This window comes from Meleagris gallopavo, chromosome 1 (assembly GCF_905368555.1).
Source record: "Meleagris gallopavo chromosome 1, MGAL_WU_HG_1.1, whole genome shotgun sequence".
Classification (NCBI taxonomy): Eukaryota; Metazoa; Chordata; class Aves; order Galliformes; family Phasianidae; genus Meleagris; species Meleagris gallopavo.
This window is the reverse complement of record NC_139404.1, coordinates 4,216,313-4,242,315: the sequence shown is the minus strand read 5'-3', so window position 1 is coordinate 4,242,315 and position 26,003 is coordinate 4,216,313. Positions and strand designations below refer to the sequence as shown.

At 43.4% G+C, this 26,003-nt stretch overlaps 1 protein-coding gene across 2 annotated transcripts in view; it reads left to right on the top strand.

Moving 5' to 3' along the window:
- Positions 1-1,370: 1,370 nt before the first annotated feature.
- SFMBT2 (Scm like with four mbt domains 2) overlaps positions 1,371-26,003 on the top strand; it is a 114,766-nt gene continuing 90,133 nt past the window's right edge. Inside the window, exons 1-4 of one of the 2 annotated variants that reach the window (XM_085215190.1) lie at positions 1,371-1,513; positions 14,381-14,549; positions 20,338-20,432; positions 22,654-22,894. In XM_085215190.1, coding sequence (XP_085071316.1) covers positions 14,444-14,549; positions 20,338-20,432; positions 22,654-22,894 — 442 coding nt within the window. In that variant the 5' untranslated portion in view covers positions 1,371-1,513; positions 14,381-14,443. Of the gene's footprint in view, positions 1,514-14,380; positions 14,550-15,288; positions 15,370-20,337; positions 20,433-22,653; positions 22,895-26,003 lie in introns of those variants that run through there. The other variant, XM_085215268.1, reaches the window with a different exon arrangement.

Sequence of the window (26,003 nt, the reverse complement as noted above, 5' to 3'; positions counted from 1 at the left end):
ATGGGAAAACTGGATGCCCCATCCCTGGAGGCATTCAAGGCCAGGCTGGATGTGGCTTTGGGCAGCCTGGTCTGGTGGTTGACAACCCTGCACATAGCAAGGAGGTTGAAACTAGATGATCATTGTGGTCCTTTTCAACCCAGGCCATTCTATGATTCTATGATTCCAAATCACTGCCACCGCTCTGACGTGTCCTCACCATGTGAAGGTGTCAGAACACCCTCCCTGCAGAAAGAACAAAGCCCAGAAGCAAGGAAACCCCTTCCTTCTGCTCTCCTGCTGAATGTGTACACTGAACCCAAGAAATGCTCCAAAGGTGTGCTGCATCCTCAACCCTATCAGGAATGCTGTGGGGAAAAGGGTTACAAAGCGTCCAAAAATCCCCAGCAAATGAGCATTGCTCAGCTTTTAGGCAGGGCTGCAAGGCAGGTAGCAAAATTCCTGCAAAACACATCAGCTGCTGAGCAAACTTGTGTATTGGAAGCTCTGGAGCTAGCCGGGTACCACCAATTGGGGCAACCAAATAACCCCGGGTGCAGAGAGGGTTTTAATTCCCCCTGGGGATTTTTCAAGCACCCCACGGGGAAGTGGAACCAATCGGTGCGAGGGGCACGGGGCGGTTTCCAGCGCTGCGTCGGGGACTATTTCAGCAGCTTGAAAGAAAGAAAAGAAAAAAAAAAACCACCCAAATCCTAAAAAAATCCGCAGTGTGGCTAAACGCGCAAACACCCCCTCACCAGCACATCCGCACGTCGCGATACTGCCGTTCATTCCCTGCAGGCACTAAAGGAAAAATAAAAGAGAATGATGTAAGATGCAAACGATAGCGGGAAAGTTGTGCGTGTGCTGCGCGTTGGGAGGGTACGCACCAGTTGATTTCGCATCTTGTTTTGTTCCTCGCCTGCTCTGGTGTTGTTTCGTCCCTTTTTTTTTCTTTCCAACAATGGGGAATAAGCAGATAATACGGCAATACAAGAGCCAGGGGGGTGCCAGGACAGGGACTGAAGGAGCCGCAGTGCTTTTTCCCCTATCGCTGTATCCCCTTCCTCCCCGAAAGTTTCTTTGCCATACAAAATCAGCCACCAAACCCAAGCGAAAAGATTGCGGGGAGGAGCGGGGAGGGAATAATCAGAGCTAATTTCCCACTACGCTGAAGGCTCCGATGGCTTTTCGGCATTTTCTCGCTCAAAATTGCGCGCACGGAGAGATCGCGCTGCCCCGCACCTCCGCCCCGGCGGCACCGCGCTGATGCTGACTGCCATAGGGGGAGGATGCGCGGATTTATTTTTAAGTTCTATTTTATTTTATTTTTTGAAACTGCTGAAAAAGGTCAGTGGAGGAGTTGGCTGCTAAAAAAAAAAAAAAAAAAAAAGCCCTAAAAAGAGCGGCAGGCATGCGCACTGCGCGGATGCCATATTGGAATGAGTCTGCCGCGGGTGCGGGCGGAGGGACGGGTCGGCTCCGCGCAGCGGAAAAAAAATTAACTAAAAAAATAAATCCCAAACTTGCTCAGGTAAGCGCCGCACCCTGCGGCTCCCTTGCACTCTCCCTGCTGGCATTTCTCTTTATTTTATTTATTATTATTTTTGTGGGGGAGGAGGTGGAGGGAGCCGCTTCTTTTCCAAGGTTTATTAATTTTTTTTTTTTTTTTAAGAAAAAAAAAGAAAAAGCGGAGGAGAGATGGCAGCGGGGCGTGGAATTGTGCTCGCGGTGGAGTTGTTGTGAAGTGTTTGCGGGGCCGCTGGGGCACAGCCCCGGCCGTGCCGCTCGGTACCTGCGCTCGTGGCTGCGGCTGCCGCTCCCCGCCGTCCTTCCGCGGCACCGCGAGCGCGATTCACCGCGGGTGTGCGGAGCTTTCTTTCTTTCTTTCGTTCTTTTTTCTTTCTTTCTTTTTCTTTTTTTTTTTCCTGTTGTGCTGTAGATGCGCGCAGTTCTTTCTCTTTCTTCTTTTTTTTTTTTCTTTTTTTTTTCTTTCTTTTGCTTTTCCTCTCTCTCGTTTTGTTTTTCCTCTTTAAACTACCATCTGTCTTCGTGGTGCTTCCCTGCTACGTTCTCACGCGACCTCCTTTTACATTCACTAGGCTGATGATTGCATGCCTCGGAAAGAGTTATTTTGGGTGTGCGAGTGCCTTTCTTCTGAATCTGAAAAAGAGGGAGGATTGGGGGGGGAACCAAGCTGCCTCAAATAACGGGGAAGAAAAAGAAAAGAAAGAAAAGAAAGCAATCGGCTGTGCCAAAATGTGCAGCCCTGATCGCTACGCATTTCCCCGTAGCGCTCCCGAACTGCGGTAAATGAATATTTATAAAGCTTGTCGGCTCAACATGGCGGATTAAGGTGTCTTTTAAAAGCTGAAAATAAACATTTTGGGGGGGTTGAGGGGGGGGGTGAAGGAGAGAAACGAGGTGCCACACGTTTGGTTCAACTCTCTTTTGTTGCTCGGAGAGGTGCGCTGGGGAATTCATTGCGGAGGCAGAGGGATGGGCTCCGTCCTCGGGGTCCCCCCCCGCAGCACTTAGGGGTGGGAAAAGTACGGGGTTTGTGTGTGCTGGGAGGAAACCACGAGAAGGAGCACCCAGACTTCGGAGCGTGGCCGGTTTGCTTTCGGATGCCAAAATTGCAGACGTGCCATAAAAGAGGGGGGGGGGGAAATGCCGAGAGACATGGCGATGATTTATTTTGCATTAGCAGTAGACGTGTCGTGGGATGAGATGTCCTGGTGGAGCTGTCAAACCTTTCCTAGACAATCAACGGGGATGTGTTTCTTTCCCCCTCTGCTGTTGAGCAAAAATGCTCAGAAATTGCTGTGCACTGAAATTTGGGCTGACAAGTAAGTGTTGCAGCTAGCATCTCTTCTACAGAAAGACCCTAAAAAGCCCGCAGTGATGGAGGGGAGGCGAATCGCAGCTTTTGCAAAGCAAAATGAGAGTTGGCGAGGAGTTTGCTGGGAGTTGTTTGTGCCCTTCCCTCTGCCTTTTGCAAATGCATTTTTCAGGGGAGCGGAGGAGTGAAGCTGTCTCGGGAGAAACTTCCTTGTTCCAGGGCAGGGAGTGTTTTACTGCTGCTCAGGGATTGCTGTTTCGTCGCTGCAAGATGTTAACTTTGGAACATCGATGTTTTGCAGCTGTGGGAGGTGATGGGAAGCTCCAGCATCTCAGTGCCCAGGCAGGGGTGGAGGAACAGGGAAGACCCAGGGAGGAAGATGTCTTTGCACCTTTTGGGAGTGTTGTTCAGAAACCCACCATGCTGGAGAGTGGAGGTGGTGTTTGCCCACCTTATTGTGCAGGTTGAGTTTTTGCCTTTCCACAGGGCTCTGCTCCATCTCCCAATCCCATTTTCCCTCTCTTTCCAGCCTCCATCCCCTGCCCGGACCAGGTTGTGCCGCTCAGGGAAGCACTAAGCTCATAGGGCAGAGATGGCAAAGTGGAAGAAGAGGAAGGATTGTTATCTGTTACCAAACTATCCGAAAATATCTTTCATCATAAGCAGAGCTGCCTGGAAGGCAGTGGGACTGAGGTTGCAAAATCCAGGAGCACTGGTGGAATAGTGGGATTTTCTGTGGGGTGGGAAGGGATGGAGCCATTGCAAAATGGGAAGCAGTTCTTTCATCTTCCCTGCATCTTCCCAACCCTATGGGCACTGCTTTTTGGGTGAGATGATTCATCTCTACCCTGGGGTATTGCTGAACCCCCCCCCCCCAGCCCCCCTTTCTTTTTCTTTTTTTTTTTTTAATTTATTTGCATTGGAGGATTCTGCTTATAAAAGGAAAAAAAAAAAAACCAAAACTAAAGAAAAAACAGCTTAAAATGTTGTTTCCCTTTGCAAACTGCACTTTCTGAGGGGAACACTTTGCTTTGCATAGCATTGCTCTGGTGCAGCCACATCTGTGTTGGTGTGCAACCTCCATTCTCAGCTCCTCGCCAAGGCAGTGAATAAGGAAGGTTTGTTCCTTGGGTTTAGGACCATAGATCAGGGGAGAAAGGATGCAAGTGGCCTTCCCCCCCTTTTTTTTTTTCTTTTTTTTCTCTACAACAGATTATGAAAGGAAGGAAGGAAAATAGTCTTACAACTCTAATAACTTCAGTGCTTATAAGGGATTAGATCCTGATAACTCCTCTGATAAGATGGAGGCTCAGTGTAATCTGTTACTAAGAGAAAATCTAAAAGCTATTTAAATAGATACAGCAAAAAGCCATCAGGCAACTAGTAGATTGTAAGTCACAAGGAAATACATCTTTACTGATTTTAGGGGAACGGAATAGTAGATGCATTATAAGCAAGCTGAGAAAACACAGATATTCAACAGATGTTCTAAAGGATTCTGCAGAGGTGGAGTGTAACACAGCTGTAAGACCATCTGTAGAAGGCAGTACATAGCTGTGATTATGAGTGATAATTGGCTGGACAGACAGCTGATGTTTTAATGAAACATTTATTAAAACTTTATGCTAGTGTTACTAGAATTAGAATAAACATTGCAAGTGTCAACTGTTTAGTCTACGGATACTTTTCCCTGCTGTGGCTTGTGCAACTCCAAGTGCGCTTCTGATCCACTCAATACACATTTGTATTTTGAGTCACTTTTTCAGCTCACTGCAGCCATCGAGATGCTGGCATAATAGGAGAGTGCAGCAGGAAGGGGTGTGGTGGTATCCTGATGGCAGAGAAGGTGCTGTCTTGTTTGTTCAGGGGCTTTTTGCTGGCTAAATTCATGTTGATGTGGGAAGAAGGGATCTCGGTGGTGCTGGTGGCTGAAGGATTTGGCTGGTACCTGCTTGTGTCCAAGTTACAAAGGAAAGGATTTGAGGAAGCGCCAGGAATTGAGGCACATAGCTAGAATGTAGAGAAGGAGCTGGAAGTGCATTTCTGAAGCTGCACAGAGAATCATAGAACCATTAAGATTGGAAAAGACCACAAGGATCATCTAGTCCACCATCAACCCATCACCACCATGCCCCCTAAACCACATTCCTCAGTGCCACATCTGCCCTCTGTAAGAAAATGACATGGGAACCAGGGGTGCATGTTTCAGATCACCTGAGGCTGATGGTGATGTTGGAGTCTTTATTACTGTGTGTGTGGACAGTGCAGAGGATGTCATCACTCAGTGCTGAAAACAGAGCACTGCTGCTGTTATTAACAGTAATGCTATTTGCAAAATAGCAAAGGAAGTGTGGTCAGACGCTGGAATGGGCTGCCCAGGGAGGTAGTGGAGTCACTGTCCTTGAAAGCATTCAAGAAACATTTGGATTAAGGGATGTGGTTTTGTGAGGGAGTGCTGGTGGTAGCTGGACGGTTGGACTGGATGATCTTGGTGATGCTACGATTTGATGAAACGCTGAATTTGTTCTATTGCTGTAACATGCTGGTCCTTGGAAGCAGTTATTTTGGTATTAGAGTAGCTGATGGTACCTTGTCACTATTTGAATCTCATTGTTTCAAGCCGTCTGTTGATCTTTGCATGATAGTCATCTCTGATGAAATCATTTCAATCCATCCTACGGGTTTTCTGCCAGAAGGTTTAGTTTATATTAGATTTGTTTTCTGTTATGTATCACTCCTATCAGGATTAAAAATGTTTGGGTTGCAGGGGTGCAGGGGGTTGAAGTGATGCGAGCAGAAGACTCTCTGACATTTAAAAACTCAAGAAAAAGTTTATTTTGAGATTGGCCTCTTGCAAACAAAGCTTTCTAGAGAAGGTTTGGAGAGCGTGTTCACAGTTACTCTGCTTTTATGAATCAGAAGCGTTTGTTCTAAAATTAAATAGCAATAAAAAGGCATACAAAAATCCCCAAACGAAGCGGTTCTTGACAACTGATTAAGAGATCGTTCTGAGTAGGTGTGAAGCTTAAAAAAAAAAAAAAAAAAAAAAAAAGCTATGTGCAGAACCTGTGCTATTTTTACTTGCATTCATGATTCTTGCCTTCATGATTAATGCTCTTAACATCACTGGGCAGCTACGATGAGGAACTTCTAATTGCTTGGGCAACGTCCTGAGATCCAGTTTGAATAAAAATTAAGGGAAAGGTTTGTGTTTATTCCTCTTTTCTTGGAGAAGAGGGCTGCAGTTAGCCCTGTAAGTGTGACTTGCAGGGCTGTAGGTTATAATGTGTGGTGGAATTTGATTCTGGATAGATTTTGGCAGGGGCTGCTGGCTGCCCTCCCATGCCCTGGGGGAAGGGAAGGAGGTGGCAGGAGATGTCTGTGAGGGCTGCAACTTATATTTTGTCAGATCCTTCCATCTGATGAAGCTCCTTTCTGGATGTCAAGTGCTGAGAAGGGTGTAAACACCTGTAGGACCAAAACCAAGCACTGTTCAGCTCTGTGGTGTAAATGAACAAATTAGAGTCAGACCTAAAATGTCATTTTTACAATGAAGTGTTAGAGTCAGATGGTGGATGTTTCTTGGATTCCAGTTTGTGTCTTGTTGCAGTTTTCTTTGGAAAATGGCTCTGACTGCTGTATGGCACTGCAGTGTAAAGGCAGAACTCGCTGCCCTCAGTGATGGGAGTTTGGGCTGGTGGGAGATTTGAGTTCGGCCCTAAATTAAGTTCATAAAATCATAGTGTTATATGACTCTGTGACATGGCTGATCCATCCCTTAGTGAAGGTTTGAGTGGTACCAAATGAGAAATCTTGGTATGATAAACAGCTGTAAGCATTCAAGTTGCCCATCTAAAAGGCTTCCTTGTTTCAAGCAAGGTGGAAGAAGGGGCATTGCATATAGTTGCATTCTTCCCTACAGGGTTTTCTTTTGTTGTTTTTTTTTTCCTTTGTAAAGGTTAGATATTAGGAGGAAGTTTTTCACCCAGAGAGTGGTGACACACTGGAAAGGGTTGCTCAAGGAGGTTGTGGATGCTCCAATCCTGGAGGTGTTCAAGGCTGGGCTGGATGTGGCTCTGGGCAGCCTGGTCTGGTGGTTGGTGACCCTGAACATAGCAGGGGGTTTGAAACTGGATGATCATTGTGGTCCTTTTCAATCCAGGTCATTCTGTGATTCTATGAAAGGACGTTGGGGATATCAACTGTCTTCCTCAGGGCACTTATTCAGCTTTATCTTAAACAGGCCATGTTCCCAAAGCCTCTGGTGTTCAGTGGGTCTTCAACATGTGTGGAAATGCACACTATAGGAGGACCAAATTAGTGAGTCAGGGAGAAGATGACAATTCCCTAGCAGGTGACAGAGCAGTTCAAAGTGACAAAGGTGAATACATGGTGACCTCCCTCTCCTTGTCCTGGCACCTTATGCTGACATTATGATCGATGCAAAGAGGGTATAAAATACCAGTGCTGTGGCAGGAAAGAATTTTGCTGCTGCTTGGAATGAGCATAAATAATGCAAGCACAGAGGAGGGGAAAGGCGTATGGTCAACTTTCTGGCTGTTGGCAGCAGTGCAGTGGGATGGTTTGAGGACAGATCCTATCATCAACACCAGAAGTTGGGGTGCTCCCAACCAGAGTCTAATGTAGAATAATTCCACCTCAGAAAGACTGGTGAAGCATTGACACAGGCTGCCTAGGGAAGTGGTGAAGTCAGTGTCCCTGGAAGTATTTGAGAACAGGGTAGTTGTGGTGCTGAGAGATGTGGTTTAGTGGGTGTGGTGGGGATGGGTTAATGGTTAGACTAGATGATCTGAGCGGTCTTTTCCAACTCTAATGATTCTGTGATAATTTTACAGGTTTGGTCTAGTCTTTGGTGAAGTCCATGGCAGGGGTTTGCTTTAAGTCTGTATCTTTAGGCTGCACTTAGTGTAGGGCAGCTAAGAGCGCGATGAGTACCTAAGCCAGACATTGGTGTTCTTGTCTCTCACTTTTTTTTTTTTTTTCTTGCCTAATACTGCAGGGCTTTTCACTGTAAACAACTTACTTGCTCTAATTAGGTTTACTTTACTTTCTGTTGCCTTATCTCACTGCCATTTATCTTCGTGTGTATCCTGGATTCTGTGGTGTGCTGGGTGGAAGGGATGAGAAAATTGCTTTGTGAAACAGGTCTTTCTCCGTTGCCTTGAAAGCATGAGGCATTTGGCACCAGGGCAAGTAGGAAGGAGTGCAGTGACCTGCTGAGTTACAGAGGGCAGTCACCTCACGTAATCCCTTTCTACCCAGTCATAGAATCATTAAGGTTGGGAAAGATGGCTTAAGATTATCTAGTCCAACCATCAACTCATCCCCACTGTGCCCACTAAACCATGACTCTCATTGCCACATCTCCCCTCTTCTTGAGCACGTCTGGGTGTGGTAGCTTTGCACCAGGTGTCTTCAGAGCTTAGTTTCCATCCTTTTTCCCCTTCAGGATGGCTGATCAGACCCTCTGATGATTCCGTTCACTGTTTTTTTGCTTGTTTTCCCTCCAGAGTTATTTGTTAATTTTCTGTGGTGCTACTGAAGTGATACATCTATAAAGAAACATGCTCAAATTCAAGAGCAGAAAGATTGGCCCTATTTAGTGTCTGGAGTGGAAGGGACCTACAGGGTTTGTGCAGACCATCTTTTACCCAGGGACAGGGATTAGCTGTACTGGGATGTTCTTCTGGAGAGGTATCATCCTGACCCTTCCAGACAGGGATGTTTTGTGCCTTTCTGCATTCATTGGATTCGTTATTAGTGATTTTCTTCCTTGTACCCAAATCCCTTGTACCCTCCTTGTACCTCCTTTAAATCCAAATCTCCCTATTCTATCCACCAAAAAAATGTGGAAAACAGATTATTTTCATTCTCTTTTCAACTTTTTTTTTTTTTTTAAATGTATTTGAATATTGTGAACGTTTTTGCTTCTCTGGGTTAGTTGGAATTTGTTTCTTCCACTCCAGAATACATCCACACCAATACAGCACTGTTCAAAGCAGTGAGTTGCCCCTAATAAAATCCTGTGGAGCATTCAGTATGAAGGAGAAATTGTCACTTCATATAAATGAAAATATTTGGTGAGGGAACCCCTCAAGTAAAGGGACAGGAATTGGGAAGAAGTGATCCTTAAAAGGATTCCGACTGGTACTTTGTCTGAGAAGGGAGACAGGCTCTTTCTCTGGGAGGTGAAAGCTGTTCCTTGATGTGTTCAATAGCCTTTCTGAACGAGCCTCCGTTTGCATTGTGCAGATGCTCAGGGGGTGTAAATATTGTGGCAGGCTGCCACTATCCATCCTTCATGAAGTGTGGTTTTATTTAGGAACCTCTGCCTGAAGGAGCAGCTTTTCTTCTCTGCCACGGCTTTAGTCCTGAGCATCCTCATGTTAAAGGAGTTGGGTGATGGGCAGCATTGCCTGTCAGCTAGCTTTTTGGGGAAGCTGAAGACTGAATTTACTGTCTTGTGTTGCCTACGTGCTTTTGGGGATGGTCTCTGAGCATTGAAAAAGGTCACCTGCATTGTTTAAAGCAAAGACTGGAGATTTGGACTTTTAGACCTGAGAGAAAATGCCGTTGACTTGACCTGAGTTGTAAAAATTGGAGGTTGTGTGTTGTGATTTGCAGTGGGGTTACCAGGAGTCTAGTATTTACTGATACTGGGATGCTCTGGGATGTACATATCTCCATGCTAAAGGCAACCAGAAGAGCCACAGGAGTGTTCAAACAGGCATCCAATGAGGAGTGAATCCCAAAGAGGAAAGTGATGCTTTGGAGAAGAATCTTTTAGGGCAGGAGTTGATTCCTGTATGCTTTGACTGTTCATTGATGACTGATTGTGTATTGTGAGGGTGAGAAGAACAGGGTGGGTGTGGGTGAGTCGATGAGTCACCTTAATGGGGAGAGCCTAATTCAAGATGAGTTTTGAAGTGTCTGAACTGAGAGGCTCAGCACCAAATGCTGCAGTTTCCTGATGGCTGGCCTGGTCTCAGTTCTTGTTCAGACTAATTTTCTTGATTGCTTTGCAGTGGGTTTTTCACTCATAGGCTGCAAAAAGCTTGAAGGCTGCAAAGGCTGCATGAAGTCATAGGATTGTTTGAGTTGAAAGGGACCCGTAAAGGTCATCTAGTCCAACTCCCCTGCAATGAACAGGAACACTAGAGCTCCATCCAGCTTGACCTTGAATATCCCCAGGAATTGGGCATCTACCATCTCTCTGGGCAACCCATTCCATTCTTCGTTGCCCTGTTGTAGGAAAAACATCTTCCTTATATCCAATCTAAATCTCCTGTGTTAGTTTGAAACCATTTCTTCTTGTTCTATCACAGTAGACTCTGCTGAAGAGTCTAAAATGACACGTGGTGCTTAGCTTTGATAGGTCATTCACTAGCAGTTATTTTGGATCTCCCCTATATTTCACTTCAGTCAACTTAAATGGGAAAAGAGATGCAGATTCCTTACATCCTGACGTATGTAGGGGCGAAGGCAGTGTTACTGAATATTGGAGGAGGCAGAAGCCAGATCCTTGGGAAAACAGTGGTATTTTTACTTTTCCACCTTTCAGGCCTCCACAGTATGCTGACATAATTGATGCACATAAATTATCCAGATAGGGAGTTTCAAGGATATAGGTTTTGTGGTTTTTTTTTTTGTTTGTTTGGTTTTGTTTTTTTTTGCATCCTCTGTTCTGATAGCCTGCCTTTTTAGTATGTCAGTCCCTATTAATTAACCTTGTTTTGGAGGAAGTTCAGTTTTTAAGGAGTCACTCCAAGGGATGACCCTGGGATGCTGGATTTGTATGTGCCTGGGGTACCTCTCCCTGCAGGGGCTTATTCCAAAGGAAGGAAGAAGAAGGAGGAGTGTACAGGAGATGAGAATTGTAGAATGGTGTGACAAAGCCAACGCAGGCAGTTACTCAAAGAGCCAATATTGATAGAGATGACAAGGCAGCATGTTTGAGATAATGATGCAGCTAAGACTGACAGCTGTGGGAAGAAGCAAATAAAAGAGATTCTTTTTTTATATTGGCTGCCTTTTTCCGCCTGTGAATTAGAAGTCTGGATTTGAATTAAGTACCAGGGGAATGGGAGCTGTGTGGGGGAAGCATCAGTCTGGTTTGAACCACCAAATGAACAAGGGATATGAAAGCAGGGGATTTTTTCTTCTCTCTTTCAATTGCATTTCATAATCCATTTCTTTTTGCTGCTGCTCATTGTAGTGTCACCTTCAGTGGTTTTTGCTGCTTTTTTCCCATTCCCTAGTTGACAGGCTGGCCACGTGGCTTGTGGTCCTTAATTTGAGATGCACTTTTCTTTCAGACCTACAGAAATGAGGGAATGGCACTGTATGTTGCTTGTTTAGTGTTGTTGATGCAGGCCAGTCGGCATGCTGCTGTTAACAGTATGGCTAGAGACTTTGTTTGAAGTGTTAATTAGCAGCAATTAGTAGGGTATTAGTTCTTCCTTTCTTATGTCAGCTTTCTTTGCTAGTTAGTTGTATCAACAGGAGGCTCACTTATCTGGAAGCTTATGTTTGCATAGGAGTTTTGTCAACTTGTTGCCTTGTGTTCGGAAGATACATAAATGCTTTCCTACCATAAATTGTGAAGTAGATATACCCAGTATAAGAAGACACATAGCTTAAAAACAGAGTTGTCCGTAGCTGAAATAGCAAACCTGAGATCATAGAATCACTAAAGTTGGAAAAGATCTACAAGATCATCCAGTCCAACCATCCACCTATCGCCAGTAGTTCTCACTAAGTCATATCCCTCAACACAACATCTACATGTTCCCTGAACACCTCCAGGGTCGGTGACTCCACTACCTCCCTGGGCAGCCCATTCCAGCTCCTGATCACTCTTTTGGAAAAGCAGTATTTCCTAACATCCAGCCTGAATCTCCCCTGGGACAACTTGAGGCCATTCCCTCTTGTGCAGTCGCTAGTTACATGTGAGAAGAGGCTGACCCCCAGCTCACCACAACCTGCAGATGGTGCATTTCTCCCTTTCAGTCTAGGTGGACTTGAGCTCAGTCCCAGATGTGGCTGTTGGGCAGGTTCATGCTGATTTTTCCCATCTGCTTCCCATTTCTGACAGGCAATTCCCATTCTCAGGGGAATGGGCCCTTCTTGTGGATCTGGTGGCAGATTTGGGGTATAGCTGCATAAGAAATGGCATTGTTTGAATGGACAGCTTCAGCTTTATATTAGTTTGTGACTTTACCCAGTCAGCATCATGGGAACATTAGAAGGTTTAAACTAAAATACCAAGTAGCTTATCTTTCTTCTCAGTATTTGTATTGTTGCCCCTGAGTTTTGTTTAAAATGATAGATTGTTGTGCTTAAATTGATTTCTCTCTGTTCTTTAAAATTCTTTTTCAGTAGACCCAGATTACCATTCATTGCTGTTTGATCTTAGACAGAAATGAAAACAGATGAATCTACCCAAAACTTAGCTTCAACTGACACTTCCACTTCTTTCACGTTTAAGAAGCTTGACATAAAATCCTGATACTTAACCAATTTATTATTAATGATGTTTATTGAAGTATTCTCTACTGAAAGATAAGTGTTTTTTTGACTTACAATAGACTGATTGCTTCTAGTTTCATAGTTAAGTGAAAGTTAATATACACTGAGGATGAGTGATACATATGTTATTAGGTTAGCTTCACTTTAAGTACTCATAGTATGTATTATACTTAATTCACTAGCAAGTCTTACGTCAACAAAGAATAAAGAAGAGGTGTAGTGTAGTGTCCATTGCAGTGAGGAAGTGATCAGTATTATTTATTGTGTGTTCTAAGAATACTGAGCACTTTGCAAATATACTGCACTGAATCAATTTACAATCTCGTCTTTGAAAAAAAAACAACAAAAATGTATGTATATATTTATTTTATTTGGAAGTACTTTGGGAGTGAGGAACAGAAATCACTGATGGAGGTCTAACATTGCTCAAACCATCTTCTACTGAATGCTGTATCACCTTCCAGGGTTGTTTGCTTCTACCAGTGATGGTTTGTGAAGCGTGCATGGTTTTAGCATAGCTTAATTGCCACCACAACAGTGCTGTTGTGACTGCTCCAGCGTACAGTCCTATTATGACTCAGTGGATGGAAATTACCCTTACAATTTATATGTTCCTCATCTTTTTCAGTTCCTTCTATACCTTCTCATGTGTCTGTTTTTCCCTCACATTTCATTGGAACAACCTTAAAAACTGAGGATGAAAAATCTATGACAAAGCACTTTCCCTCTTTCTATTTTATGGTCTTCCCAAATATCTTCCTGAGTAGTAAAAGTTGAAAAAATCCCATAATATTTTTACACTCTCATTACCTCCTGCTTTGCATGGACTCCGGCAGTAAACTTATTTCCTACTTTTAATCACGCTTCTTGCAGAGCATTTGGTGTTGGTGCTGCCAGCAGTGTCCTCTCTGTCACCTGAGTCTTGGAGGCATCCAGTAATAAGCAGCACCAGTCCTCTGTATCCTATGTTCTGGACACATGCCTTCCTCACCATCCATCTTCACTGCAGCATCTCTTGTATATACGAGTAGCTGCCTTCCCTCTGTGCCTGTAACCCGAGCTCATAGTTTCTCTTTTCCAGTCCTCCCTTGACACCTTGTAATTCATCATCATCATAAGTTTTACTGAAAAGTTCACTTTCTTTTAATCTACTTTTAAATATGTATCTCCGGGTATTGCTTGTCCGATGGCTTACTCTGGCTAGAAATACAGTTCTCAATCTCATGTCTGATTCAAGATCTAGTTGGTCTTGTATTCCCTTTCTCACACATTTTTATTTTGTGGTTTTATTATGCTGTTTTTGAAACAGTTTTAAAACAGAAGAGTCTCCTCTGCCATCACAACCCGATCTACACCTGACTTAATATTTTCTACTCTAGATGGCACTAAATGGCGCAGTTCCCTTAAATTTGCCTTCAAAAAGCAGTTGCAGCACAATTTTATTTCAGTATCTACATTATAAATGCTTAACTTCATTTTTCTAGAGGTTCTTCCACTCTTTCCCAAGTATTCTCCTTTAGAAACCTGGAAAATATTTCTGAAATGAGGTATTTTGATTGCTAACACTGTGTGAGCTATGTTGGAAGTTGAAGATTGGACTTGGAAGGTGACTGAGTTGGCCTTTCTTGGATGCCTTTCTTTGTCAAGGGTTGTGCATCTTTATCAGCTTGTCCTCATCTCTCAGCTGGTAACACAGGGCTCTGGTCTGAACCTTGGGATGTGAATTCTTTGTGTTGAATATTGTGGATGTTATTACCACATTGTGATCTCTCTGTTGTTATTATTGTGATATAATGTAGTATGAAATAATATTGACATAATATGTAATGTCTTACGATACTGTTGCCACTTAGAGGTGATATCCTCTGTTGTGGTCTTTCTTCCAACAGTGGCTTCACTTTGGAAGAGAGAGCAAGATTGAAGATCAAATAGTATAACATGAAACCTACTAGAAGTGGCTGAGTGTTGGGGTAAGTACAACAAATCGCTCATTGTTTCTTTTTCATTTAGTTTCTGCCCTAGGAACTCTCTGCTGCAGGATGAATTAGGAAAGGAAGGACTTTCCTCTGAACCATGGACACAAGAGCATCTTTCATCACTACCATGCAAGAAAGCCAGCATCTATCCCCAGAGAAGGAGCAGGGACTGGCCAATGGTGATGGGGAGCAATTTGATTCAGGTGAGCTCTCCTTTTCTCTTGTAGGTTTCCTACGTGGTCACAGCCTTCCAGACGACCAGTTTAGGGAAGGTGGCAGCTGTTTACTGGGTGGCATTAGAGTTGGATGCCTTGATGGCCATTTTTTGAGTCTTGTGGATTAGGGAAGGGTGTGTGTCTCATATTGTGGAGCTCCCAGCTGGATCCGTGATTGATGAGTTGGGGAAATTTTGACTTTTCTTTGGAGCTTTTCTAAGGTATGTACTAACTACTTTAAATGAAAAGCAGTGGAAAACCTTTCCCGGGACATAATATTGTGTTCTTCCTGTCCACCCACACACTTTGTATTTTATTTTACTCTCTTTTGATTAAAGAAAGGAAATGAATGTTCAGAAATTACGGTATTTCTCCTTTGTTTTAACCTTTATCTTTGTTCCTTCAGATTATTATTTTTTTATTACTTTAGATGAGAGGGCATCACAAATGTTATCCCAGCCAGCAGAGAGCTGTTTGCATCTTGTCCTTGTGCACATGAGTATGACTGGATGTCTGCAGTGTTCCGAGATGGGCACTGAACGATAAGGATTTGCTGGGTAAAATTGGCTCAGTAACTTCACCCTTATTCTATGTTTATGCAGGAAAGCTCAGCTGAGGAACTCGTGAAGCACAAAGCTGAGCCACCTGTCAGTTACTCTGTACAAAATGTTTCATTTTTGCATTGTGGTAATGATGTTGTTGCTAATGTGCTTTAATGCTTTTCCAGAAATCTTGTGCATTTCTGTAACAGCAGTTCTTCATCAAAGGATCCTGAGGTGTAATGGCAAATGAAAGTCTACTCTTGCATGTAAGCATCCTAAAGGGCTGCCTGAAGTCTGCTTCCATAGAAGTAGGCCCTCACACCAGGGGTGAATCACTGATCCAACTCCAAAAATGCAGTGGTAACAGTGTTGGGGCAAATGCTTGAAAACAGCTTGCTTTGGCTTTGGTGTCCTTTGCTTTGGCTTCAGTGTCTTTTGCATCTGTTCTCTCAGATGGTGCTGTGTTGTGCTGGAAGGTGTCCCTGCTTGTATCAGGTGGCTGAACTAGATGATCTTTAAGGTGCCTTTCAACCCAAACAATTCTATGATTCCACATTATGTTCAAGTCATTTGCAAAGCTTTGTCATTGGTCCACTTCTCAATTTTTCCCACTGAGCACCCCAGAAATTGTGTGTGTTAAGAAACCTTGATTCATCCCACCTAAAAGAAGTGAGAAACTCTTATGCTCCCTTAGTTAAAAACATAATAGTTATCCTGGGCTCTGCTGTAGATGTGAAAGAGCTTCTCTTTCATAGGGTTACACATAGAGAGCTAAGGATCATCTAGAGTTAACCAGCTGAATATGGAACTGTAATGCCTTAAGACACTTGAAAAAAAGTCATCATAGAATATCCCAAGTTGGAAGAGACTCATAAGGATCATAAAGTCCAACTCCTGGCTCCAGCTCAAGTTCTGTATCTGAAAATGTTATCCAAATGCTTCTAGAACTCTGGTAGCTTGTGGCCATGCCCACTGCCCTGGGGAGCATGTTCCAGGCCTCAAATCACCCTGTCAATGAAGAACCTTTCCCAAACACCCAACCTGACCCTCCCATCACACACTTCCATGCTGCTATCACCATTGAAGAGACTTGTAGTTCTATAAAACAAGTCATCCCGTTTTAACATCAGCACTGGGTTGCCTTTGAGTTGAGAAGTCACCTGGCTGGAATAGAAAGGGACATCAGGATCCTGGTTGACTGTATCAGGTGGATCCTTATCTTGAGATAACGTTTCCAGAGTGGGCAGCCTTATCTAGTCACTGCTGGATCCATTTATATCTATGAGAGAGGTGTAGGAGCCTCTAGGATGAGATGCAGGTGATCAGTTGTAGGCATTGAGTTTGGAACAACAGAAACTGGCTTGTGGACCTTAAATGTCTTTGAGAATATGTGTCTTGGTGACTCTCCGAAGGCTGTGCAGGAGGTTTGTTGTTGATCAGGATTTCCCCTTTACCCCAAGCCCTCACCTGTATGTTAATCCTAAATCATTTTGCCTTTCAGTTCTTTGTGAGTGAACAAAGTCATGAATATATTTATGTGCCTGTAAATAAGATAGCTTAGCAATTTCCACAAATACTGTAATTTCCAAAGATGTTCTCCTTCAGGTAAGCCTGGGAAAAATCTAAGCTTCTGTAGCCACAGGTTTTGGGTCTTTTATCTCATCCTGCGAGGCTGATAACAGCTGGAATAGTTGCATTTTTATAGTGTCAATGCATGAAGGACTGCAGAGCACTTTAAAGCCATTCAGGGGCTCAGAGATAATGACTTGTTGATTTTATTTGCCATCCTAGGCTTGTTTATACATCACCGTATTGTAGGCTAGCCAGCCTTGACTCTTTCATTAAAAAAGAGCACTGAGCCTAAGCACCAATAATTGGAAAGGGAGCTGATATGTAAAGTAGGCCTAATGCCAAATTTGTCATCTCACAGGGAGCTCTGTAAAACGCTGGCACCTGGGGCTCTGTGTCTCTTCAGCAGAGCCAGGACTTTGTTGTAGGAGTGTGTGGCTTGAGGACTAACAGATTGCCTTTGGGATCATCGCTTCCTGAGTGGGCACAGTTGTCTTTGTATGTTCAGAGAGACTTTGCCTTTTGATTGGGGACCTGCAGATACTCAAGGAAGGCTGGCGAAGGGTATCCTGTGTTCCTCATCAGTAGGGGTTTTGCATTGGGCAAGAAGATTTGTGTGCAGTCCAACTGCTGTACTTGTAGATGTAAGTAGGAGTGTACCCCCTGACCCAGGGTCGCCCTGAGTCTGCTCACGATGTCCCCTTGCCAGGTTTTCTAGAAGGGAACAGAATCCATTTAAAAACAGATTTGGAAGCTTACATTCGCTTCACAATCTTTGGTGATAAAATGAAGCAAAATAAAACACTGATGCCATGATAAATGAGTACTCCAACATTATTTTTACAGACCTTGTAAAAGTAATTTCCTGATAAAGTCTGCAGATAAAACACTGTAGAGGAGTCAGACTACTGATGTGTCAGAGAGAAATGAATTGACTAGGAGGGAAAGTTGTAGCTCACGCTGCTGTGGAAAGAATACTCGTAACACTTCCCCCGGCATCTTGGACCTCCCTGTTTGGCTTTAGAAAGGAGAGATCAGGGTCATTATTAAAACAAGTGCTTTTGGGTGTTTTGTTGGACTGCCTGTGAATGGATCTGTTGGCAAGGCTGTGGGAACAGTGTGACTGGTGGCTGTGGGTTGGCACATAGCAGAGTAGGTCGTGGGCAATAATACATTAGGAAGGAGAGGAGGACTTGCTGCATCTGTAACTAGCATCTTTAATGCTAACATAATTAACTTAGTGTTGCCAAATCCTGTCTCTCTGGAGATACTGCTCCTTGCATGGATGGTATGTATTGAACTGCTTAAAAGTCCTTCTACCACTCCGTGGAAATTAGGTTGCCTGCGGAGATGGTGGATTCCCTGTCCTTGGACACGTTCACGGTCAGGCTGGATGGGGCTCTGAGCACCCTGATCTAGGTGTAGGTGTCCCTGTTCATTGCAGGGAAGTTGGACAGATGGCCTTTAATGTCCCTTTCAACTCAAATGATTCTGTGATATTACTCCTTCTCATAAGAATGCTGAGGAAGGATGAAGAGAAGGAGAAACGTGCATGGACTAACCGTGAAAGTTGGAGCAAGAAGGAATGGCAACTGAGAACACACAGAGAGCACTGTGTGCTGAGAGAAGTGTCTCGTGCTTTGAAACAGAAATAGCTGAGCAGAGGGGAAAGACCTGGGGGTATGTTCAGGTGGAGATGACCTTGGGGCTGTTGAGTAGCCCACCCCAGCACCGGAAGCACAAACAGATGATAGAACGGGAAACAACCAGGCAGAGGGGGTGTGCTTTTAGCTTTTTGCCTCTTGCTTTTCACATCAGAAGTTACTGGCTTATAGTAGGACTGACTGATGGTGCCTGGGTTAGAAAGTTGCTTAAACATAGGAGTAATTGTAAGCCTCTGATGGATAGCCATATCTGCCCATATACTCAGGAACTTGCATACATTTAAAAAAAATTATTAACCCTTGAAATCTCTGAACCTGACTCCTCTAAAAATTAACTCCATGGGATTGCTGATTTTGAGGTTGAAATTTTCCCTGATCATCAAAGTTGCTTGCTTGCATGGTGTAGCAAAGTCTTAGCAATTCAATTTGTGCACAAAGTTCTTTTGGCTAAGCTGTTCTCGTCTTTCAGCCAAGAATGAGCAAACTCCTCATTTTGTGCCTGGAGTTCTTTCTGGTAACCAGGAGGCAGCCGTCTTCAAGCCACCCTGCCACCTTACAATGGGAGTAAGAGTTGATTTAAATCTCCATATTTAAGCAGGTTAATTGAGTTGGTGGTAAGAAGCCAGACCTTAGGCTTGATGCAGCGGTTTGCAGTGTTTAATGGTGATGACAGCTCAGTGCTGCTCTTTGAACTCCCAGACAAATCTTTACCCTCTTCCAACTCTATCTCAAAAACTCTCCTCTGAGACATTTTTTTTTCCTCCTTCGCATACATATGTCTGCAAATAAAGCCTATTTCTTCCCCTTTTAATGATGAGAGATTCCCATTGCACAGTATAATTTTCTAGTCTTGAAAACTGGAGACCTGTAGCAACAATTGCAATAAATTATCCCCGCCATTTTCTTCATAAAACTATCTGGGGAGGTTCCTTAATTCAGTTTGTCATGAGTCACTTTAATTACATCATGACCACACTGATAAATGTGTGTGCAGGTAAGGGTCTCTTGTAGTTTTCCTTGATAAATGCTTATTGCAAACAGCTCATTGCTAGACTGTAAATATTTTTGCTCTGGGGATGTAACTGAGTTTGTGAGTTTGCCTGGGAACAAAATGAAAACAATCAGATGTGGCTGATTTTCTGTAAGTGAAAGACAGTTTGTACTTAATTATTGCTGTGTGTGTTTCAGTGATGGTTTCAGGCCTCAACTCTGCTCTGCTCAGTGGGGATATATTTAAAAAAAAAAAAAAAAGAAAAAAAAGAAAAAAAAAAAAAAAGAGTAATGTCAACTCCTTCCCTATGGGGACAGAAGGATTGTGAGGGGGCATTGGTGTTGGTGGGGAAGGCATGATGCAGAGCCTCAAATCTGAAATGGGGCAAGGATAAATGCAGACAACAAGAATGCAGCAGTGGCCTGGGGATTTGGAAAAGCAGCTTCAGTGCTGGTGGAAGGATTCCATTGGGGGTTCTTGGCTGTTGGAGGGCAGAGGAAGGCTGAGCAGGGAGAAATAGAATGGCAGAGCTGAAACTGTGTCTCTTCAGCCCCAAAGGCTGGATTGCTTGTTTTTCATGCTGCTTAGCCAACAAGAACAACATCCATTGTTATCAGCAGTACACTATTGCAATTAGCAGTCTGGGGGAACCCAAGGCTGGAACATGGGCATGGCCACTGTATCCCTGTGATAGCGGGCTGACAACCAACTCTTGTAGCAGTCCCTGTTGCAGTATAATGAGTTTGTTCCCCTGTTGTGATGACTGCAGGGTCAATTTTGGTCTCACGGTGTTGGCTGCTAGAGTCCCAGAATCTGCTGAAAGTGTTTTAAGAGCCAGTCAAGCTGACTAAGAACAGATCTTCAGGGAAGCTTTTTCTCTCAGGTTGATGTTTGTATAAGTTGCTGTTTTTCCCCTGGACTGTTTGATACAACTTTCGTCTTTGGCTGTATTTTGGGCTGTTTTCCTTTCTTTCTACTACTTTTTTTTTTCTTGTTTTCCTTTTGAACAGATGAGGGCTCCAGCATTGAGGATGCAGACTTCAACTGGGATGAGTTCCTGGAAGAAACAGGAGCCAGTGCTGCTCCCCACACCTCCTTCAAACATGTACGTGTATTGTCTGCCTTGCTACTATTGAATGTGTTCCCTCTTCTGGTGTTCCTGACCAACCAAAATGGAATCTGCCCATTCTTTGGGGAATTTGGCCTTCTGTGTATGTGAAAATAAGATGGAGTACTTCCTGTTGTCTGTGCAGCTCCTGGCCCTCTTGCTGCTGTCAGGTGACATCAGCTCTGTGCACTCAGAGTGCAGTGTCTATGCCACTGGGTTCAAATATCATTTATGAGGTTTCATTCTGTCTCCTTACATACTCTTTTTTTTCTTCTTCTTCTTAATTTATTGATATCCTTTCCAACTTGCAGAGATTCATCTCACCAGAGTGTCTTATTTCTCTGAAGGTGCTCTCTCAGTGCATGATTTGCTGACTAGCAGGGTTGCTCACCACTAGAGCATGGTCCATAGGAATCCATCTCTTCAGCCCCCTTCTTGAAGATGCTGCCTCAGGAATGTGGGAACCAAACAGTGGGGTTGGTGATAACTTTCCTGGGTGCATATGTTATATGCAGATGTTAAAGAATCCTGTATGTGTCATGGTAGTTATGATGTGGTGGCTGCAGCCCATGTTAGCAGTAGTATACAGAGCCTCTGAAATTTTGAATGATGGAGAAGATTGGAGTACGCTTTGAAGAAGGATCCTGTCAAGGAGCAGAGCCTGTCAAGGATGTTGTATGGACCCATTTTTTCCATCTGCAAACAGTTGTTTAACGTCTTCTGTTTGGCCCTCTTGTGCACAATCCATAGTCTGCCTTAACATGAGGACTTGAGATGGAGCTTAAACTAGTACACAGATTCTTCATCATCACCAAAGGCATGCACATAGGGTGTAGTCGATATATTTTTCCAGGTCCTTGTTTTCAGTCAGCTGAAGGATTGTTCTGTCAGATGTTACGGTGCCTTTACCTGTATCAAGCTACGCCCAGTCATGGAGGTTCTCTGTCCTCAACTGTGAGTCATGTGCAGATGGTTCTGTTCATCCTCTGACCTGACCCATCAGCTGCAGGTAGCAGCTGCATCTGGTAATAGGACTCACCAGCTCCTTTTCTCTCAACTTCATTCACCTGACCTGAATGCTCTGGATGAAGTGGATATCTCAATCAGGAAGAGAAGAGGTTCATATGTGATGCTCTCATTTGCCTTACACTGAGTCTGGTTGCTGGCAGAAATCTTTGGGAACATATAGTTGTGCTGCAGTGAAGGGAAAGTTTCCTGAAGAATTTGTTGCTGCTTTGAGATAAGTCTCCGTTTGGATAGCTGCCTTCATGCCATTAAACCACTTTTGCCTCCAGGTAGTTTCTTGATTTGTTTTGAGGAGATAAAGAGCAGTAGTAATGGAAAACCTGTCTCAACTGAAAAATAAATAAATAAATAATACTGGCCTCCATTACCTATTCTACATATGTAGATAGAGTATTGCAAGATGAAGGATCCTAATTTTCTTTACTGGCGAACCACAGTACAGTGGTAAAGTTTTGTTGTAGTTTATCCTTGGCCCAGTAGCTGACTGGAAAGAACATCTTGTCCCTGTATTGGCTGGGCCTAACTCCCAGAGGTGCTCAGCGTTTGCCTGTTCTACCTTGCATGTGTCCTGGTTTGCCTGATGGAGCTGTGCAAAGGGCAGTTACACCACCTTTTTCCTGGGCATTGTTGAGATTTATGATGCTCAGATGGCTACAAATCCCTCTCAGATTTAGTTCACCTGAGCTTATCACAACTGATGGATCCCTTTGGAGTACATGGGACCTTGTATGATGGGGGTGTACTAGTGAAGTAGGAATGGTCCTGCACAGACAGGTTGTGAAGAAGGTGGTTGTATTAATAGCAGAATACTTGGGGTTGGAAGGGATGTTAACTGTCATCCAGTTCCAACCCCTGCCATGGGCTGGTTGCTACCCACCAGATTAGGCTGCATTGTGCCCCATCCAATCTGGTTTTGAATGTCTCCAGGGATGGGGCATCTATAGCTTCTGTGGGGAACCTGATCTAGTGCCTTATCACACTCTAAGTAAAGAATTTCTTCCTAACATCTGAACTAAATCTCCCTTCTTTTAGCTTAAGACTGTGTCTCCTTGTATTATTGCTATTAAGGAGCATGATCAACTAACGTCTTATTCCTGATCATCTCTTTAATGGCAGCGTTAGTTTGCTTAGTTAAGTGGGGAGTCTCCCTGTAGAGAAGGAAAAGTAACCTATGCCTTTCTCATTTTGTAAGGTTGAAATCAGCCTCCAAAGCAGTTTTCAGCCAGGGATGAAATTGGAAGTGGCCAACAAGAGTAATCCAGACACATACTGGGTGGCTACAATCATCACAACCTGCGGACAACTCTTACTGCTTCGTTACTGTGGCTATGGGGATGACCGGAGGGCAGATTTTTGGTGTGATGTAATGACAGCAGACCTCCACCCTGTTGGCTGGTGTACGCAGAACAACAAGGTCCTGATGCCTCCAGATGGTAAGTTGCATGTGTTTTGCTGGAGTCATGCCCTAGTCTTGGGCTGACAGTTAATCTCCAGGCTTTCAGTTGGTATGGAATGAATACTCCAGATGCTCAGCTGATGTTGAGTGGTGCAGTTTCACTGAAGTTGTTGTATAACAGCTTAGAGTCAAGTCTCTGTAGATCAGTGGGTTATTCAATTTGCCAGTCAGTCTCCAGGAAAGGCATTTTGTCCTAAGTGGTAAGAACAAAAGCTTTTGGACGAGGCTGTCTTAAAGAAATGCTAATTGCCAGCCCATGTCTTCCAGTGAGGGAAGCAAGTTGTCTCATACTTTTAGAGAGAAAGGACCAAATTTAGAGTGAGAATAAAGTAAACAAGATCTGATTTTGATTACACTCAAATTTAACTTGGCTGTACATTCAGATGCTTTGCTCTTGAAGTTTAACGCTTTCCATTGTCAGACTTCTGCAGCTTGTAATTCCAAAAGTAGACCCACATGAATAAAGGTGGGAAAATCTGATCGTTATAGATCAGGGTATGTCTCAGTTCTCAGCTCTTTGGTGTGCCAAAGCTGAATGCGAGAACTGTAGATTTATGGCACTTGGAATAGCTTTTTAATAATATGTTTGTTCCTCAATTGATTCTAAGTGCGTAAGGAAAATGCTTGATTTTTATTTTTTTTTTGATGTTCTTTTTCTGTCATTATACAGGAACTGAACAGCTGTGCATCCTTACCTCTATGTAGCTTCAGGCAGAGGCATACTTGTCACATGTGTATTCCCTCCATATATTCAGTTTCTTTTGGGTCATGGGAAGAAGAGATGAATGGTTGGCCTCCAGCACATGGATGTGTTGGAGAAAAGTCTCATTTAAGAACTCTGCTTCTGAAGTCATTCTTTCTGTTCACGTGGGTGCTGAAGAAGCGGATGTGCTTTTTGTCATGCATGGCTTCTGGTGTAGATATTGCCTTGCTTCCCGCTAAACTGGATCGTAGATACAGTCTTTGAAACAGCAGAAATGGTCTCATTTTTGCCTTGTCTATGCTGAACACTAGAGCTAAACAATTATGTTTTTGTTCTGGTCTGACTGTCTTTAGAACAACAGAGGATTGATTGCTTAAAAAAGTCTTAAAGACAAATATGGCTGAGAAATCTGTTGGCTTAGGAATAATACATCAAGCTGATGTGAGAAGGGGTTGTTTTTTTTTGTTTTTTTTTTTATTGGTCTCTTAAACTATCTTTTATTATGTGGATTATAATCAGTGTTACTGGAAAAGGTGTACAGTGCCATAAACTAAATCTCAAAATGCCAGGTTCAAGGGGTGAAAGATTTCGTCGACTGGTGTAATAGAAAATAATGATTGTTTTATAGCTGGAGGCAACTGCTTTTTATGAAAATGTTGCTGGAATCTGCTCTTTGGTTTGTGGTTACTTCACGTAAGCTGTCTTGCTTGAGTGAATGCAAATGTGCAATGCATTTTTTCTTCTCTGTCCAGGTGATGCAGTTGTATGCCAGACTCTTATGTCTGGGCAACTGTAGGTACTGTTTTATTGGACATGTGGTTGTTCTTTCATTGGTTGTTTTTTTATTTCTTTTCTCTATTGTAAGATTTAAGCATTTAACAGTTTGAGTTGTATTTTGGAATGAGACATCTAAAATGCCTGGGAGCATTTGAGCCTTTGGAACTTCTCTTGGTTTGAAAAGAGAGAGGTCCTAAATGCATTCATAAACCACAGAACTCCTCTGGATGTTGGTCTGATCGTGGTGGGATTCTAAGAGATGGTAGTTCCCATGGGGGCACTACAGGGAAGAGTTTGGGTTTTCAGGAGTGCTGTAGGAAGAACTTAGCTCTGATGAGCTTTTGAAAGCAGTGAGCACTGCCCTCGTTGTATGCAAATATCTGAAGTTCATCCAGCGTTAATTCACAGTCGGTGAAGAGGTCTTGATGAGCTGAACTTCACAGCAGTCCTAAGAGTTTCATCTGGTGAAACCTGCAGGATCAAACCTTGTATTGGCACATAGTAAACTGTTCTCTGCGAACTCCAAGGAGATTTTTTGCCATTTTAGCTTTGCACACTATTTTGTTGTCAAGTGCTTTGTGGAAAGGAAAGCCAGCTCCGAGTTGCATGGATTTTCTAAGGCCCCGATTCTGCACGTATTGATCACAGTGAAGGTATATGCTGGCAAGATCTGTTGGCAAACAGCGTGGCCAGTTATCTGTCATTAAGATGTGCTCCTTGTCAGGAACTGAGGGCTCTGGTTTAAAAAGCAGATCTGCTAAGGACTGGCTTAGTGGGCAGAATACCAGCAATGGGACAGTGCTTTGTTTCTGCTTAGTAATCAAATAGGACTGATTGGCTCTACTCTTGTAAATTTGATCCCAGACAATGCTGTACAGCGTGATAGGATGGAGAATATCGTTAAATGAAAGAGAGATGAAAAATGGGGCTGGTTCAGTTTACCAAATCAATAGAGCTTGATTTAATGTTCAGCGCATACAGAGATTTTAAGGGGCAGCTGCCAAATAATTGTTGTTTATGATCCCAATAGAAGGAAGTCATTTAGTTTACAGACTGTTACATTATTATTTACTGGGTGACATTAGTTTTGCATCGTGGTGCCTGCAAGTATAATGTCAAGTCATGTTATGTCTTCCCCTGATGTTGTGGTGCAATGCTTTGGACTGAGGGCCAAATGCTCCAGTTTGCAGTGAATTGTATTGACATATGAAAGGATGGTGTGAGTGCATGTCTGCCCATAAGCTTTACCCTCCACTACCCTCTTCCCTTCAGGAAATCAGAGGAGTAAAATTGTAGTTACTTCAAGCTTTGCCATTAATTATATTTTTCTCATTACAAATCGGTGTGTAATTTGAATTGCAAACTCAAATATCCTGGCAGAATAGATCTGTTTACCATTCAAAGCAAAATGAAAATTATTTAAATTAGTTAATATAGAACTCATTTGAATGAATTGAATGTTTATTCATGAACTAGCTGAGGCAAGTGTGAAGCTGTCCGTATGGTCTGTAGCTTTGGCACTGATCAGCTATAAAGTCACGTCCTGGGACAGAAATTTGTTTTTTATTGTGTATTAACTGTGGTGTACTCCAATGGATAGCTTCTG